The following is a 19,705-nucleotide window of genomic DNA, read 5'->3' on the forward strand; positions in this document are numbered from 1 at the left end:
AATGGAAAGCAACCATAATATTGTTCTACCTGTCCATGAGCATCTCACTCATAAAGCCTGCTCAAGTGCAAAAAAGCTCATTTTAACTTTTTATTCATTAGTTTCTGACCCAGTGGCTCATCTGGTGGTTTGCGCTGAAGTCTCTCTGGCAAACGCAGGACCAGGGGAGTACTGGAAATTAATTGCTTGTGAGGTTGCAAGGTGCAGCCCGGCAAATTGCCTGTTTGGAAAAATGGCTATGTTTGCATTTCATTATCAAGCTCTGCTTGGTGGAGACACAAGATGTGTCTGATGTGGCTCTAAAAGGTGATGGTGGAGCCATTCGGGCCCATGCAACATGTCCGCATCCCACTAGCCTTTTCAGGGCTCCTGTTTCTCCAGTACAGCATAGACAGACCTCCACACCCGCTGCAACCAAGGCGAGGATTCTCACCATCTTGGAACTATAAACCAATGAACTGTGCTGTTAAAGTACCCCCCTCCCGTTTTTTTTTTTTTTTTTTTTTTTTTGCTATTTAAAGTGACGAATCAGTAATGGCCAGATTCTCAAAGGTATTGTAATGTTGTCTTGGGGGGGGGGGGGGGGGGGTGGAAGTTAAGTCCTGTACTAAATCAGTATGGCTGCCCGGAGCATTGCTCTGGCTGTGTGGTCACAATGCCACTGACATTTGACCTGGCAGCCCCTCCGTATAGACCTTGTGCACAGGGTCTGAACCCCTCAAATTTGGCTCCGCTGTCCCTCCATCCAGATGGAGGGGCAGCTGGGCCAGATGCTGCTGCCATCTGGCACATGGGGAATCTGTTCTTGTATGGCAGAGTGCAGGGGAGTCTGCCAAGAACTCAACTCCTGCTCTGTGTGGTAAGAGTGAGGGGAGACTCCCCAGCTGAGGGAGACCTGGCATCCCTGAGTGGGAAGAGGTGGGGAACTAGTAGGGACTGGAATGGGGTCCCTTCAGGACAGGGTCGGGGGGGCACCAGCATTTGCCTCCCCCACAAAGAAATATCTGAATTGGCACCACTGCTGGTCGCGCAGTTGAGACAGGAACCTGTGTACTTGACTGACTTTGAGCTGTTGCTCTCTGCGAACAAGTGGGTTGATGAGAAAGCAGCACAGTATCTAGAAGTGTCTTTGGACACTTACCTTGTTTACCAACGGCTTTAAAGTGTGGATCCTGGCTCTTACGGCCAGCTACGCAATCACTGATAGGAGCGCTATGGGCGTGGGGAGGGGGGCCTTGGCCTTTTTGAACTACTGGAAGGAATGGCAGGGCAGGAGGCCTCAGGCTGGAGCATACCTGTCTAGTTTTTTGTGCGCACTGAGATTTTTTGATGGGGCTTTCCCTGCGCCACCCGGGCCGAGAGATGGCTTGTATGAAACAGAACCTGCTGCAGCACATCTGCAAGTAACAAGAGCGAGAGGGGACTATGCCCAGTGGCAAGCCATGAGAGAATCCTGTCTGACAAGTCAGTTTATAAATGGTTTGACAATGGAACTTCACAACCTGCTGGTGAAGGGAGATAACACACTGGATAAACCTGTGGGCCACGTCATACGCAGAGTTCCCCACTTGGAAGCAGAAATGGTGTCCTTAAACGTATCCGCTGCTAATTCCCAGCTCCAGGGTGACCCCTTTATACGAGATGCAGCACTTCAAGAAATGATTGCTAGGGAAGAGGCTAAAAAAACTGGAGATGGCCCAGGTACAGGGATTCACAGGTGTCCTGTGGGTCAGATCAGAGAATGTGTTTCCCAGGTGGGGCCCAGGCCAGACGAAACTTGCAGGCAATGCAGAGGCAAAGGCCATTGGAGATGGAATTGCCCAAGCCGAGGGAAGCTACATCAGGAAAACGAGAAAGTAGCAACTAATGGAACAGCGCACATGGAGATCTGCCCAGATACCTGTTACTATGTGTGTGTGAAGACACTGATATCTGGAAAACCACAATGCTGTTGGACTCAGGAACTGAAATAATTCTGATCCATGATGAACATCCTGTGCTAAAGGGGAAGAACATTTGTACTGCAGGAGTTCAATTAGTGACTAGTAATTATCAGCCACAGGAGAAATCCAGCTCCCACTGAACTTGGGGCTAAATGGACTTCTAGTGTGGTGACCGATATTTCTACTGCTGTTGTATTGGGAATGGATTTCATCCAAGGGCATCATAAGAACTCCTTGGGTGTTAACAGACCCCGGGACAATATTCAGATATCCCCGCTGGATGGGAGTAGGAGGAAGTATGGTTGCTCCCCAGCATCACTCGGGACCTTAGAGGTGCCACTACCATGCCTACTGGTTGGCAGAGAGGAACTGCCCCCTGTGGTGACTTGGAATAAAGTTGTGCTGAAACCAGGTCATAGAATCACAGGTCTGGAAGGGACCCTGAGAGGACATCTAGTCCAGTCCCCTGCACTCATGGCACGACTAAGTATTATCAAATCATTCCTGACAGGTGTTTGTCTAACCTGCTCTTAAATCCCATGATGGAGATTCCACAACCGCCCTAGGTTACTCCAAAAAAATTATTTTTTGTAATGACCCAGCCACTCCCAGTCTTTATTCAGGAGTAATTTTCCCTTCTGTTGATATTCACCCCTTCTTGTCAACTGTTGAGAATGGGCCACATCCACCCTAACTGAATTGGCTTTGTTAGTACAGACTTCGCACTTGGTAAGTCACCCATCTCTTCACATGCTGTATAGTTATACCTGCCTACTGTATTTTCCACTCCATGCATCTGATGAAGGGGGTTATATCCCATGAAAGCTTCTGCCCAAATAAATTTGTTAGTCTCTAAGGTGCCACAAGTCCTCCTTTTCTTTTTGCCAATTCCTGGTTAAGTTTAATAACAGGTTCTTCTGTTTGGAGACATATTATGGAGTTCTCACACCTTAAGCAAGGAGGCAGGGTGGGGGAGGAGGTAGGGGGGAAAAGGATCCTTGGGGCCTTGCAGGGAGAACATCGCCCACACTAGAACAGAGGCTGGAACTGCCCCCAGCACTGTAGACTTTAAGGCCAGAAGTGTCCATTGGGCTGGAGGCTGATGTTTTGCATAACAAAGGCCATACAATTTCCCCAAGCAGATGACTTAATTAGGGAACTATTTTCCCCCAATCTGCAAGATTAGCCAGAACCCAGTCCTGTGTTTCAGCAAACAAGACTTCCCTTCCCCTCATTATGCAACAGGAGAAGGATAACACCTTGAACCAACCACACCTTGAATCCAGAGTCCTCAAAGCGCTTTACCAAAAGCTGGGTATCGTGATCCCCAAGTTGCAGGTGGTGAAATGGATGCACAAGGCCAAGTAACTGAGCACCCAGAGCTCTAACTGACATCAGTGGGAGCTGCAAGTACCCAGACTCTGCTAATCAGGATCCAGATCACTTGGCAAGTGTGTGAAAGCATCAGGAATAGACCCCCCTCCCCTCCCCGCCAGCATGCTACCCACCATACTAGCTCCTAAAATGGGGATTAGAATCCAGTTCAGGGGCAAAGCATGACACAGCTGTAATTAAAAGACACACTGAACAATTTCACAGCACGCAATGTACATTCTAGACAGTGAATTTACTTCCACTTCTCCAGTAGACACCAGCACAACAGTGAGCAGGATTTTTAAGATCTACGTCACCCAGCAAACCCATTTCCTTCACTGCTTGCACTTAGTCATGGTGACAGCAGGACCCAACTTAACATCCCCGTCTTGCTAATTACTGCACTCTGCTGAACTCCCAGGCGTCGCCTTTAGGGATTACACAGCAGGACCTTGATTTTAATTTCATGATACTAAATCACTCACAGTATAGGCAGTGACAAGGGGAAACTAATATCCGGCTAGCTGGCCTGTCTGCCGGCTGGCAGTTGGTTTGGGGACACTCCAGCCAGGCTGACTCAGCAAGCACAAATGCAAAGCTTCAGCTTCGAGAATCCAGCTCCTTAAAGCCTCAGGTAAATTCTCCCGCTATTATCAATGCAAATTAATAGTCTCACACATAACACTGTGGAACTCGGGCTCAGCCCTGGAGACGGTTTAGTTACCCAGATGAGAGACATTTTCAAGGACTCACGTATTCCCCACACTCGCTCCCTCCCTTTCCTCCCTGACTCGGCTGAGTTTATCACACAGCCTTTGTCTGTTAAGAATAATCTTTTTGGAGATTTAATTACAAGGTGAAATATGTCCAATTCTTTTATCCCATTTTAGAGGGACTATAAAGAAGCAGAACTACTGCAAATGTTGTAAACTCTTATTAGGATTAATGTTACTGAAACCAGTTTTTATCACCTTAATAACACTATTTGTCACATGCCATGACACGCACCCAGCAAAGGTGTAGCTGCAGGAGCCTCTCCAGCCCATCAAACACAAATCTAAAGTGTAGAAAATGCAGTATGGAAGCTGCACAAGCATAAATAAATACTTTTTATTGTGGAGCTGCTGTTATACTACTTTCGTCTCCTACAGGCCACAAAGCAAATGTATTTTCCAAGTGTACGTATGTACACACGCATGCATACCTGCACAAAATATGGTCTGGGCAAGCACGTGGTTTGACAAACCACAGAATCTGCCCCTGCTTTAGCGTTCTTACTATGGTTTTTTCAACTCCAAGTAAATACAAAAATCCCATTTGGAAACAATGGTGTGAAATGCGATCAATTGGCTGCTTTCTAACGTGGCCCTATTCATTGAGTTTAGACCCCCACATGCAGGAGGGAAAAGTTTCATAAACCCGGATATGAATGGAATCGGTCAAGTGATTATTAAAATTTCAGGCCAAGATTTCTGAAAATGAAGGCTGACGGGGGAGGTTTTGAGAAGGATCAAACAAGAGTTAAGCACAACGGGAGCGGAGTCCTAACTCCTTTTTCTTCCTGTGAAAGTCTCCCTCTAAAGTTATGCTATTAAGTCCATATTTAGGCACCCAAATAAGTACCTTGATGGTCAAAGGAGCTCAGCTTCTCTGAACTACCAGCGACTTCAACATGAGCTGCTAGGAGCACTGACCTTTCAAGGGCGGATGGGAAATCAGGGTACTTAAATAAGTGCCTAACTTCAAACCCAAGAAACTAGTTTTAGACACCCATCTTTTTAAAAATTTTTTTGGCCTCAAGTGATGATAAATATCCCACCGCCCCACCCCAGTGTGGGGAATGAAAATGTGACTGCAGCATTGCGCAAGTGCAGAAAGGATCAGAAAATAAAACTGACTGGTTTAACTGGCCAATCAGAGCAAAAGGAAATAGAGGGCACATATGGTAAAAAGTAAATAACCTAGACCCTTCCCCTCCCGCCCATCCAGTAATGAGCACCACATGGGCAGACTTCTGCAATGAACATTTTCAGGCAGACGATCAGGGTCCATGGTATTAATAGTAATCCGGGACAGCTGTTTGTTTCTGGGTAGCATTTTCACCTGGATGAAAACATACAATATATGTTTTATTTTGCAATTCTGACCGAGGGGCTCTAAACCCAAATTTACAGCAAGGGAATTGGTTTGAAAGATTGTAAAAAGTTGGTTAAAATTAATTATATATAAAATACTCCCCCCTTTCCCTCATGCGGGAGAAGTTTTCTGGCTCTTTATGAATGAGAGAGGTGCTCTCTGTCTCCCCCCCAGGGGAAGCGGTTACATTTGCTCTGGAGTTTTGTCGTCTCACAGGCCTGCTTTGCTTTCCTCGTTCAGGAGAGGCTGGCAGGATCTCTGTCGGGGAACTGCTAGAATTTCTGAAGGAATTTGAGGACCAGGTCCCGCAGCTTGACCCGGAGCGTTTCGTCATTGTCACAGATGATATGTGTCGAATCCTCTTCTATCTGAATGAGGGTTTCTGCCTCTTGCAAGAGCACAATGTGTCCCTTTGCTGTGTCCTCTACCTTCACATCACTGAAACCATGCTGCAGATGGGGATTGGGGAGAAAGAGTGCTCACATTTAGAACGCAGTTGCAGTGAAATATTGGGGGGGAAGGGAAGGGGATGTTAATGGCCATAAAAGACACAGCTCTGCACTCAAATTCTAGAACACCAAGATGATGTGGGATTGAAAGCTTCCGTAAGTAGCAAACTGCTTTGTAAGCATTAGTTATAAGCCTACTGAAATTCCTAGGATAAACACTGAGGCTAGGTCTACACTGTGCCCCTTACAGCAGCACAGCTGTGTCACTTCCCGCCAACAAAATAAAACCGCCTCCAAGAAGGGGCGGTAGCTTTGTCAGCAGGAAAGTGTCTGCCCACCTGACAAAGCACTGTCCACATCGGCGCTTTTTGTCTGGAAAACTTTTGTCGGTCAGGGAGATTTTTTCACACTCAGGACTGACAAGAGTTTTACCGATGAAAGTGCAGTGTAGACATAGCCTATGTATTATCCCCATTGTATAGATGGGGAAACTGTGGTACAGGGAGGTTAAAGCCAAAATGTGCAGAAATGGCAACTCATTTTGGGTGCCAACTTTCGACAGCTAGGGCTTGATCTTCAAAGACACTAAGGACATGCCACTTCCTTGACTTCAAAAGCAGTTGTGGGAGCTCAGCACCTCCAGCTGGGGGAAGGGAGGGAATCAGGCCCCCTAGGTATCGCAAGACATCCTCAAGAAAAACCAGAGGCACCCAAAATTAATCTGCCCTTTTGAAACTTTTGGCCGAATTGACTTGCTTAGGATCACACACCAGTTCAGTGGCAGGTGTAGGAATTAAACTCTGACTTCTAGTACTCTGTTCTAACCCCTAGACATTACTCCCTTCCCTACCAGTTCAGCTCTGTGCTGTTCTCACCATAAGCAACCTCTCCTCTCCTCCACCAGCTAAATACCTGGCTCTTTCATTTGATAGTTTTTTTTCCCTTTCCACACCTCAGAAACCAGTGAAAGATATATTACACACATTGCAACGGAGAAAGAGAGAGGAAGGAAGGTTAATTTGCTATGAGGCTTCCTGCATTATTTAAGGCTGTCAGTTTAAAAAGCACTGTGTTAGCGGGGATCCCTTCTGGAGCTAAGTGACGCTCCGCCAAACTCCCATGGCTAAACACCATTACTGAGGTGTCCAGAGCACAAAGCCAGAGTTCAGAAAAGTTTTAAATTTTGGTGGGGGGCAAATGTATTTGTACAGTGAGAGAAGAGCAAAACGACACCCCACAGGCCATCTAGTCTCCCCATGAAAGCCGGATGGCTCCTCACAGTGGCATCCTGCAGTAATTTGTCCAACATGGTTTTAAAATGACGGCTAAAAAGGGGCTTCCATCACTTTCCTTGGGAAGATACGTCAGACAGCAGAACCCCCACCCCCATATTCACAGTATCTATTATCTCTTCACTTCATCCTGTTCAGTCTTTTTATACCCCTTTGGACCACCGTAGATAATCCCCTTTCCTGCTCTTCACTGGCTTTCTGGGCTCTGGGAAAGTCCATTTGAACCTCCCACGCTACAGGAAACATGTTATTACCTTCTCCAGTGTCTGTACAAACTGGTCCATGGGAATGGAGCCACTCAGCAGCGGCTTTAAAGGTTTGCATTCTGGCGCGTCGTCACTCACCCGCTTTCTCTTCTTGCTGGCTGGGGGTTGTGCGGGTTTTGGGGGGGGCTAAAGGCAAGAATGCACAGTAACAGACCAGCTGAAAAGCTTTTTACAGCATTAGTAACCTTGGATGCATGAACGTAAGAGGTGGTGGGGAGTGGCAGACTATTCTACCCTCACTGCTGAGAAGGGGGTGTTCTAGCTCTGAAGGGAAGACAGGGAAACTGACCCTGGAGCCCACTGCCCGCCATCACCAGTAGGCCAGGATCTTCAAAAGCAATGAGCAGTTTTTGGGTGCCCGTCTTGAGACGCCTTAAAGGAGCCCAGTATGCAGAACGTGCTGAGCACCTGCTCTTGCACTTTCAGGCCTCGCGGTTTATGCCATTATTATTGACTTAGCGCCTATCACATTCTCAGTGCTGTGCAAGACCAAATGAGGCCGTCCCCACCCTTTCGAACCTAGAAGACACACACACCAGTCAGGCTGCACTGGCAAATCCCGAGTGAGGAACTAGTTGTTGGGGGTTGTGTGTGTTAACGATGTCAACTCGCTTCTCACGGGCATGACAAAAGCCAACCTACAGGGAGGGATTTTGCATGGGCCGGCCCTGGGAAAGCATTCTCTGGAGCAGTTAGAAAGTTTGCCCAGGTAAGTATGCTGCGTCATGCTGGGAAGCTTCCGGGTCCTTCTCTGGAGGGGAGGAAGGGAGCAGAGCAGCCCAAATGCCACTGCCTCTTTACCAGGAACAGTGTAGCTCCTGAACTGCTGATCTTTTCTCAGGTGGGGGGGGGCGGGGACGGGGAGGAGTGGCCCACAAACCCCAGCTCTTTTATGAGCAGGAGGCGCTCAGGAGGGCAAAGGTTCTCTGCGAAGAGCTAGGGCCCGGCTTTCATTGGTTTAGACATTGCCTCCCTCTACAAAGCAGTGCTGCAGAAACTGCTTCTGTAAGCCTAAGTGGGGAAAGATTCTCTCCCCAGCTGACTATTGGAGAACCTCAGTTCACAGTCTAACCCCAGTGCTGTGGTGCATGATCTGCCGCTAGGAGAACAGAGCATTTCATTCGCTTAGGGGACGGGGGTTCCCCCGCAGTGTTTTAAGGCCATCTACCTTCTACTCCATGACCGTCCACTGTGAAAGACTGAATGATACCGATCCCAGTACTTGTACTAGGGACAGACACTAATGTGATTTGTGGCCTTTCCTTATGAATGATCCCTCTCTTCCTTTTATCTCAGCTAGGCGCACAGCCAATGAAAGAAGCACGGAGATTTAGAAGCAGCCCACTTTCAGTTCCGCATCTAATTCATCCAGGAGCCCACCTCGCTCATGCGCACTAGGAGAGAGCCTGACTACATCTGCTGCAGTGTGGGCATAGGTGCCAGTTGAAGGGGTTGCCACATGGGAAGAGCTGGGACCCAGATGCCAGGGCTGCCCTGTGTATGGAGTTTCCTCCAATCCCCATCAAACCATACCTGAAGCACATGCTTGTTGTCTTTAGTATGCAGCACAGCAGAAACGGTTGCTAAGGAAATGCCAGGTTTAATCTCCAAGGGCACCAGTGAATCTGCAAGCTGAAACAAACAAAGGATTTTGTTTAGCAAGTGATAATCTCTAAATTCCCACCAAGCCAGCTGCGATTTAAATTGGCAGCCTGATGTTTTTAACACGAACTAATGAACTGCAAACACAGACCAGGGTGCAGTGACAGAGCACTCCTCCTACCTGGCATTCCCCCTCCTTGTCTCTCTCCCCTTCTGTGACTCAGTGCTATTGACTTTTGTATCGCTCTCAGAAGTGGGCTTTCGGGATCCAGGGGCAACTTTTATGAAATGGACCATTAAAGAGACACCTAATTTTAGCTACGTTACTGACACCTTTGATTAGCTGCACTCAAAGTCTAATTTTCCATTGTTCATGCTGTTTATTTACATCTTGGACACTAAAAAAAAAAAAGGTTTCAGAGTAACAGCCGTGTTAGTCTGTATTCGCAAAAAGAAAAGGAGGACTTGTGGCACCTTAGAGACTAACCAATTTAAGCTTATGCTCAAATAAATTGGTTAGTCTCTAAGGTGCCACAAGTACTCCTTTTCTTTTTTTAAAAAAAAGATAATAATAAAATCCGTTTCACATTCAGGGTCTTAGTGTCTGGGTTGCAGAGTATGGCGGGGAAGCTGAATTTGTTTGGAACCCGCTTGTTAAAGCGCATGCAGGTGCCTCTGTTGCTTTTTTCACTCAACATCTAGATTTGGGTCTGAATTTCAGTCAATGGCAACCCTTTAAAATACGCATTGCCCACTAGTGTTTGGAGGGAGAATGTGGCAATAAATGCTCCATGGTCAGCACTGTGGATGCAGAGGTTTGCAGAAGGTGGGCAACTAGGAAGTGACATGAGGGGCAAATTTCAGTCACCCACTCTGGCCTCCCACTGGCCTTTCTCTTTAGTCACTTTAGACTGTTAAACTTTTTCGTTCATGGTAAATATCAATTTTTTAAATATGATGAACATATCTCTCGTCCCAGGTGCAACTTTATAAAGCACCTACATATTGATATTCATCTAAAACTTACTGTCGCTGTATAAAGAGATGTCCCCATGCCATCTACAACTCCCCCCCCAGAGCACATCTCTGCAGGGGAAGTCTGAGCAAACTGACAGGCCTTGCAGAGTGGGCAGGCAGACTCAGGACTTGCCCAACCAAGGTGGTTGGGAAATGAATTCTTGAGCTGGGGGATTGGCCAGCGGCCTCTAAACATACAAATCCAGGACTCGTGAGCACAAGCAACCAGGCAGAGAAAAAGAGGTACGCCAGACCCAAGCCATAAACGCACATAGAGGTCAGAATGAAACACCTTGACCTGCACCAGCGAACTGGAAGCCAATGCTGTCCTTGGAGCACAGGTGTTATAGGCTCCCTGCCAGGAACAGCACTAAGTAAACGAGTATTTATATGCTGCATCCACTGACTTTTCCCCTTAGTTTTCAAGAGTAGCGCAGCAGAGGGCACTGCAGTTATGCAATGTGGAGGTACCAAAGGCATGGATGGGAGCGCCTGTACCGGATGGAAAAGGCTGCCAACTCCTAGCCAGCCCAAGATGGCTAGTAGTGTTCTCCAGATTCAGACGCTGTTGGGACTCCAGATGGTGAAGAGAGGTAATAAAAGGTAAGCACAACCATTCACTGGAAGGGGCAGGGATGTACCTCACAGTTTTCCCATAGTAGTAATCCCCATATCCCACGCAATAGCACGTCAGCCTCCACTAGATTTCTCTCATCTGAGCCTAGGCCTCTGCTCGGCACCCACGACTGGGGCCAGATTTTGAGAAGGACTTAGCATCCAGGGAGCTGAGCTCCCTTGAAACTCCAGCCACTCATTTCCATGCCTAACTGGGAACAGAGCTCTTCAGAGCGTCTGGCCGCTATAGCCAAGCATCTCCGGTACACTGACAGCAAGGGAACACAAGCGGTCTTGCAGCTGCCACACGCTGTTCACATGCATGAAAAACAGGACGAGGATATCCATGCATTTCACAGAGATGGGGATTATTCCCATTCCAGGCCCAGAGGGGTTCAATGCCTTGCTAGAGATCACACAGCAAGTCCCTGGCAGAGTTTGGAATAAGAGCAGGTTGACTGTCTTAAACCATTATACCATGCTACCTTCCCACAGTGCAAGGAGGTGGGTACTATATACTTTCCTATGGAAGCAATTGCTGCAAGGACGTGACGTGATTGCAAGTGGTCGAGGCCATGATCCATACAATTTTGAACAGAAGCGATGCGTGGGATTTCCAAAAGCACTCAGCATTGGCCTGACCCCACTCCCAGTGAAGCAACGGGAGTTTCACCACTGGCTTCACAACGGAAGCATTTAGGCCAACGTTAAACATTTCTGAAAATCTTACCCAGTGTCGCTATTAAGATGCGGCCCATCCTCTGAAGAAATTTGAGAACACCGGCCTAAAAAGGGATGGGTTGATGTTCTCCACTGGAAAATAACGGACACTCATATAGGCCTCAGTAGGAAAATGTAAAAGAAAAGCGGTACTTCCCAGTCACAGCTTCAGATTTGGCCTCAGAGCTAAAAATAGCAATGCTTGCAGCAGTGTAATGCATTGCACTTTGAAGGGATCGAAGGCACTTTCTCTCCCTGCCCCTTTGCACTGTGGAATCAATACAGAACTGGCTCTAACAAAGAACACAATGAAAAGTGACAACTACTGTAAAGGAAGAGATTCTTAAGTGAAAGGAGCTACCTTGTATGAAAGTTCTGAGAGTGCCTCTTCTGTCACTGAAGCACTCTGCTATTCCCCTCTAGTGAGCATTAACCGCATGGACAGTAAATTGCAACACTTGAGCCATTAACAGTCAACAACGCTCTGCAGCAGGCATTCATTTTTACTTTCTCTACCATACTGCCTCATCTTCCATTGATCAAGAGTTGGCCGATTCTTAAGCTAAGGGACCCAAACAGAAGGTTATTACGTCACACCCAGCGATGCAACGAGGAGGAAAGTTCTACCTTACAGTCATTAGTTCAACCCTAGTGCCATGGGCTAGCATTGTGGAAGCCATGGAAAAACAAACACAAACACTGAGCACTAGCATTACACTGATCAGCCCCCTACACACAGATTAGCACTTGGGTGGTGTTACTAACATGAAAACATTGGTGGTGTTCTGATTTCCTTCCATGTTCATACTGCCGGAGGCCTGGGAAGAATCAATACTAGTGTAGCACTGGGGATTAATGTCATCAACCTTTAGATTGGGAGGTGGCAGGTTTGAGGGTGGCTTGCTGCAGTTTTTAGCTGGTTTAGTTTTACACTCTTTACTTTTGTGTTTTGGTCTGTTTCCATTTGAATTTTTACCAAAAAGAATCAATCCATAAAAGAGTAAAATTGCCAGCGTCGTGGCAGAGTGCAGCCCTGTGAACTAGGAGAATTGCAGAGAGATTTGTTTGTGGAAGTGTCACTACTGTGATTTTTACACATAGATGGCAGCATAAGTTCTTGTAGCATAAGGAACTTCTTAGCAAACACTGCTGCCGAATCTCTCGTTTGGGATTCTATTTTCCACAACTGAACAGGATCTGGCACATCAAACATTGCTGATGGCCAAACTACAGTTGTTGGCATGGAAGATAAAGGTACATGCAGGCTTAGGGTCAAATCCTAAACCTTTACCTCATCCTTTCTCACGTAAAATGGTCATTGGACTTCAGTTCAGGCCATGCACTACCTTCAGTTCACAGGCAGAATTCCACTGAATGCAACGAGGGGCTGCACAATGATTAAGGATAAAATGAGCTTTTTGTCGTAAATTTTTAGGCTAGTTACTGGCCATTCATTTCCACTTCCCCACCCACCCAGCAAGTGCCAGAATTGTAGCTCCTGAGTTCAGATAAGCACAAGGCCAAGATACTCCCCAGGGCCAGTCTGTGCACAAAACATGCTTCACTCAGCTTTTTAACCTAGAAGTTGCATCCATATAAAGTTAGCATCCTCCCTAATTGGGTATACCTAAATTTATAGGCAACTTCACTTCTGTTGATAGTGAAGGTTTATTTAGGCCTGACAGAAGCCTCCCGTGATTTAAACAGTTTTGCAGCACAGCATAGTCACATGTGTAAGACATCACAGATTAACTTTTGTCTTCCCTACAAACATGATTAAAGTAACCACAAAGCTAGAAGAAACTGGTTTGGATGAACAGAAAACCTGGACTGACCGGAGAGGAGAGTTAACAGAAATGAAAGACTAATGCATATGTATAAAGAGAGATAACAAAAAGTTATCAGCTGAAGCTGTCTATTGTCCAGTGCTGGAAGGGACTGCAGCGAGAGTGTCCTGAGGAGCTTCCCACTTGTGAGAAACTGATCATTACTTGCTAGTGTTTTCCCTCAAAAAAAGATTTGTTAGGGCTTGTCTACATTACCCGCTGGATCAACGGGCAGTGATCGATCCAGCGGGGGTCGATTTATCGCGTCTAATCTAGACACGATAAATTGACCGCCGAGCGCTCTCCCATCGACTCCGTACTCGCAAGCAGAGTCGACGGGGGAGCATCAGCAGTCGACTCACTGCAGGGAAGACACCATGGTGAGTAGATCTAAGTACATTGACTTCAGCTACGTTATTCACGTAGCTGAAGTTGCATAACTTAGATCGACTCCCCCACCCCCCAGTGTAGACCAGACCTTACACCCAGCTGCTGAGTGGTGAATTTCAATCCAGTACCTTCCCCTTTTATCCCATCTTCTGCAAGTGGAACAGGCTGGTCTAAACAAGAGAGCACACAGGAAGGTTTACCCAGAAGGGATAAGATTCAATGGAACAAGGTCTGAGACAGGCTGTATCTTATTGATCCCACTCTTTCTTTCCGAAGGAAAAGGGAACCAAGAAAGAGTACAGCTTGGGACCAAGGGACACTTAAGAGCAAATAGGTCCAGTGCGGTGGGACTGCACAGCAGCCTGGTAAGTGCCCAGGAAGGGGAGTTCATTTAGGGCTGGGGCACTGCTAGAGGCCCCCAACAAAGACCAGGGCCCCATTGTGCTAGAAGGTGCATACACACATCCAAATAGCACTGGTCCTTACCCCAATGAGCTTTACAAAAGAAGAAGATTTTAAAAACAAAACAGCCCTCATTCAATTAGACAGCCTCCTGCTGGAGTCTTGTGATAGGCATCATTGTTCAAATTGTAATTAAACTGGAGTCACACTGTTTGCTCAGAGGCTACTGTTCAAATTTATCTGTTTGCTCCAGAAGATGTTTTCCATTTCCCCTCCTCCACCCCGCCCTCCCATTCTCCTGCGAACAGACAATGCCTTACCAATTTCCAGTAAGCTGCCTTTTTAAAGTGACATGCAGATGCTCAAAGGAACAGATTAATTAAACAAAGTGAAAATGCTTCCATAATACTCTGGAGAGCCAGCCCTAGCCTTGTGCCACTGGAGAGTTAAAAACCTGTTGAACAAAGGCTGTACTAAGTGTAAATCTCATTAATGTCTAAAAGTCTGACTGGGCAAGATTTTCCTCTGTGTTAAGGTGATCTCAATACACAGTAACGCCACTGACTGCCATGGATTCACACCTGTGTAAGAGACCAGAATCTGACCCTAGAGTGGTTAGCTAAGACTTTTTTGGGTCGGGATGTGGAGGAAAACGGTTTTAACAGAAAGCCTCCTTTCATCAGGGGAGGGATAGGTCAGTGGTTTGAGCATTGGCCTGCTAAACCCAGGGTTGAGAGTTCAATCCTTGAGGGGGCCATTTAGGGATCTGGGGCAAAAATTGGGGATTGGTCCTGCTTTGAGCAGTGGGCTGGACTAGATGACCTCCTGAGGTACCTTCCAACCCTGATATTCTATGATTCATCACACACATCACTGAAGCCATTCTGTTGCTACTGGGACCATAATCACTCATGGGTTTTTGACTTTTAACAAGAGAGTTAAGGAATCAGGAGACAAATTTGGACACACCTCTTTGTACAGTTTGAAAGTCTATGAAAGTTAATGTACCAGAGAGAAAGGGAAAGGGCTGGCAGACATTTGCACACTGGTGTTTTCCGGAGCAGGTTTTAGTGTTTGTTCTTTGGTTTAAGTTGCGTTTTGAGAGATAACAGGCCAGATTCACAATGTTGATGCAGGGGGCTGTAAAATACCCCTTCCTGCGTCAGTCCAGTCTCCACACAACATGGGTGGTGGTATTCACCACAAGACAAGCAGGTGGTGTTGCCACTTACACCATCACTTGAGATTTTCCACCATACAGGGACCACTGCTGGTGTGATTTTGGCCCCGCATGGCCCTCCCCGCAGATGGGGATGTTGCAGGCACCATCTGACACTGAAATTTTCCACATGGCTGAGAAGTTGGCATAAACCCCGGCTGAAATAGATAATTCATCCGTGCAAGGGGAAGACCTTTCCAAACCAACTCACTAATGACTCCTCTGCACAACAAAGGAGCAACACACTGGTCTTTTCTACAGGATCATAAAGGCAGGGGGCTATGACAAAATCTGAAAGGTGGAGTGGGGGCAGTTCTCTGTGATGTTCAGTGAAGCAGGGGGAGGAGCAGGGGTGAAACAAATACTTGTCATAGCAGGCAATTTCCCCTCCTCCCAGGTCTTTGAAGGAAGTCTATAATGATCCTTGAAGATCACTTGTACTAGAGGGCATAGCTGAGAATACGGAGAAGGAGAGATTACAAGAGATGTCAGGGTTTGCACAGTCTGACTGAGTTGTGATTAGTGCCAACTGGCATCCATCCTTATTGCGGACTCAACGGTCAAAGACTGAATGGACCAGGAAGACAGAATTCCATTTCCATGTGGTTATGCTGCGTCCTCCTGGAGGTATGTTGGCAGTGCAGGGGGATAAAGTTAACCCCTTCAGCAGATGCACTTGTTGTGTTGGTGGCCAGAGGCTTCAGTCTTTAGCACTGCCAATTCAGCACCTTTCACCAGCATTACGTTCATTTAGAGAACAAACAAAATCGTTTCTATGATATTTTCTCTCAACATTTCAGTGCTGGTGAAAGATGCCCTATTGACAGTCCTTTATTAGTAGGATTTTCTATTGAGTTCACCACTGTGGTATCCAGGGGTGTGATTTTATGCCAATATAGTTAAATCTCTCCCTCTCACCCCTCTCCTTCCCTCAGGTATACCAGTAAAAACACTTTTACTCTGGTACCACTGCACCCAGGCTAGGAGTTGTACCTCAAACTATACTAGTTTCTAAACCAATATAGTTAAAGCAGTACAAAAACTGCATAGAAAGCCCCAAGCTGTGGCAGAGGGACGTATAGACGCCAGATCTCCCAACTTCCACCTAGCACCTTAGCCCTAGGCTATCCTTCCTCTGGAGACTGAAGCCCTCTCTCCACTGGTTAACGGTCAACAGAGCAAGTTTCCTCACATCCCACCCCCAGCAGTGTACTTCCGACCTGACCTGGAGGGACCAGCTCTAGGGATATGTTGAGAATTCAGTCTCCATGGTCCATTCAGTTTCTTGGGCTCTGCTGAGGCTGCCAAAAAGGGGGTGAGTTTTGTTCGTACTTTGTGTGACACTAGCTCAATCATTTCAACTCCCCTTCTTCCTCTCCTCACTGTTTTCCCCTGGGCTGGTTGGAGAGTCTCACTGAAGAGGCTGGCTCCTTCTCAGGGAGGTCAGCGTGAGAAATATTGCACAGCTGTGGCACCACACAAGTGCCAGGCAACAGACTAGACACTCTGGGAGGTCCTTTCCAGAACTATCTTCTGGGTTCCTATTTGGACCCCAGACTGGGTGAACCATTCATAAAGACCAATTTATCCATTCCATTGGCCTCTTTTCTGTTTACAAATATTCTGCAAAGAATCACGCTTCCCAGAAGCCAGGCGTGCTTCAAAACTACGACAGATGTTTCACATGAACCTATTTCAGCCTCAGCACTGCTCCCGAGTAGTTGGCTTCAAGCACTTGGCAACCATGTTTTAAACCTCACGGTGTTCCAATTGGTCACACGGGACGTGTCTATACCCTGAATGGACAAATAGCTTTGAATCAGGTTTCTGGTGTGAACAGAAGTTTTATAGTTCGTGGTATTTGCTGGAAGAGAAAGATGGCGGTTTCTGCAAATATTCTTGCCAATAAACCTGTGGGCCAGCATATTTTGAGGAAAACAAACACAGCTGGCATCTCTTTGTCTCTCTCTCTCTCACAGTCATCTTGCCCCCCATCAGCATATTATTTGAGCTTTAGTGTATTCATCTTCCCAACATTCCTGTGAGGGAGTGCAGTGCTATTACCCACATTGTACAGAGGGGGAACTGAGGCACAGAGAGACTAAGTGACTTGCCCAAGTTGACCCAGGAAGTCTGTGGTAGAGAAGGGACTTGAATGCTGGTCTCCCAAGTACCAGGCTAGTGCTCTAACCAGTGGGCCATCCTTCCTCTTTCTGAAATGAATGTATTTAAAATACAAGAACGTCTGAATAACATTTTTTGCAGATTTACTCTGCTGTTAGCCTCGCTGTTTTCAGAGACAGGTGATATTGCCCCCTGAGCAGAGCCAGGCCAAGGAATAGGAACTACTTTAACCCTCAGGCTTGAAGTGAAGCCTCAGGACTTGACAGTAGAATTGAAATGCTCCCTAGGTCTTGACCCGGCTCTCTGCGTAGGGGGTGAATATCACTCTGCTAACACAAGATTTGTTTTGGTCACAGCCCTGAACATACGTCACATTTTACTAGCCCTAGCTTTAACAGGATCCAATAAATATGCAAATGGCTCCAACAAATACACATGCCACAGTGAAGTTGCATCTGAGAGTATATTTTTCAATTAAAACCCATCCTCGACTCCAGGGATAATCTCACAGGCGGTTGCGTACTCACAAAACTGAATTCAGGCACAAATTGGACAGATGATGTGGCAGTTGTAGAACTTGGCTTATCGCGGTTTGTTACTCAGGTACAGTTCCTCATGTAATTCTGCATCCTGTGTTAACGCTAAGGGTATTGTTTTTCCTCCAATGAAAAACAGACCTTTTCTTTTTTAATTCATTTCCATGAGGTTATATAGCCTGCTTGTCAACAGCCTCACCTTTGATCCAAGGACACATCTGTGCTGATTGTATTGTCAAACTATTTTAACATCATGTCTGTTAGAATAAAGGTCACTTAATATTAAGAGTACGTTTGTGCATAGTTTATAGGATTAATACATTATTAATCAATGTGACAGGCATAAGTAGTATTCATCTGGAATACTGTGTGAGCAATTCTGGTCTCCCCTGTTTACGAAAGATAAATTCAAATGCAACAGTTCCAGAGAAGGGCTTCTAGGATGATCAGAGGAATGGAGACTGACAGAAATGTAGGACTGGAAGAGACCTCGATAGGTCATCTATTCCAATCCCCTACACTGAGACAGGACTAATATTATTTAGACCATATCTGACAAAGTGTTTGTCTAACCTGTTCTTAAAAACCTCCATGGCAGAGATTCTACAACCTCCTTAGGTAATCTGTTCTAGTGCTTTACTACCCTGACAGTTAGTGAGTTGTTCTTAATGTCGAACTTAAATCTATCTTGCTGCTATTTAAGCTTGTTACTTCTTGTCCTATCCTCACTGGATAAGGAGGGTTTCAGAGTAGCAGCCCTGTTAGTCTGTATCCGCAAAAAGAAAAGGAGGACTTGTGGCACCTTATAGAGACTAACAAATTTATTTGAGCATAAGCTTTCGTGAGCTACAGCTGCATCTGATGAAGTGAGCTGTAGCTCACGAAAGCTTATGCTCAAATAAATTGGTTAGTCTCTAAGGTGTCACAAGTACTCCTTTTCTTTTTGTGGATAAGGAGGATAATTTATCATCATCCTCTTTATAACAAACTTTGACATACTTGAAGACTTATGTCCCCCCTCAGTCCTCTCTTCTCCACACTAAAAAAACCCAATTTTTTCAATCTTTCCTGGTGGGTCATGTTTTCTAGACCTTTAATTATTTCTGTTGCTGTCCTCTGGACTTTCTCCAATTTGTCCAATCTTTCCCAAAGCATGGTGCCCAGAACGGGACACAGTGCTCCAAATGAGGCCTTATCAGCACTGGCATAAGAACAAACTGGCCCTCGGTAAACGTAAGCTTGAAATTAGACAAAGGTTTCTAACCATCAGAAGAGTGAAGTTCTAAAACAGCCTCCCCAGGGTAGTAATGGCGGGGGGAACCTACCTTGTTTCAAGACTCAGCTTGATAAGTTTATGGAGGGAATGGTCTGATATGACTGCCTTACGATGACATATGGCCCATCTGTGACTGCTATTAGCAAATATCTTCAACAGGGGAGATGGGTCACTGGATTGGGAGGGCTCTACAGAGAATTCTTTCTGGCTGCTGGGTCTTTCCCACGTGCTCAGGGTCTAACGGATTGCCATATTTGGGGTCAGCAAGTAATTTTCACCCAGGTCAGATTCACAGAGACCTGGGGGTGGGGATGGGTGGTCGCCTTCCTCTAGAGTGGTGAGCACAAGTCAGTTGCCGGTTTGAACTAGAGTAAATGGTGGATTCTCTGTAACTTGAAAAGTTTAAATCATGATTTGAGGATTTCAGTAACTCTGCCAGAGGATATGGGCCTATTACAGGAGTGAGTGGGTGAGGTTCTGTGGCCTGCGATGTGCAGGAGGTCAGACTAGATGATCAT

At 46.3% G+C, this 19,705-nt stretch overlaps 1 protein-coding gene across 6 annotated transcripts in view; it reads right to left on the reverse strand.

Annotated features, from left to right (window-relative positions):
• Window positions 1–3,551: 3,551 nt before the first annotated feature.
• Window positions 3,552–19,705, reverse strand: part of INTS9 (integrator complex subunit 9) — an 80,751-nt gene continuing 64,597 nt past the window's right edge. For 5 of the 6 annotated variants that reach the window (XM_007063249.4, XM_027825685.3, XM_043542081.1 and 2 more), the window contains 3 exons: window positions 8,994–9,092; window positions 7,449–7,586; window positions 3,552–5,902 (listed from right to left, as the gene is read on the reverse strand). In XM_007063249.4, the coding sequence (XP_007063311.3) occupies window positions 5,726–5,902; window positions 7,449–7,586; window positions 8,994–9,092 (414 nt within the window). In that variant the 3' untranslated portion in view covers window positions 3,552–5,725. The remainder of the gene's footprint in view (window positions 5,903–7,448; window positions 7,587–8,993; window positions 9,093–19,705) is intronic. The other variant, XM_043542082.1, reaches the window with a different exon arrangement.

Source organism: Chelonia mydas, chromosome 3 (genome assembly GCF_015237465.2).
Source record: "Chelonia mydas isolate rCheMyd1 chromosome 3, rCheMyd1.pri.v2, whole genome shotgun sequence".
NCBI lineage: Eukaryota > Metazoa > Chordata > Testudines > Cheloniidae > Chelonia > Chelonia mydas.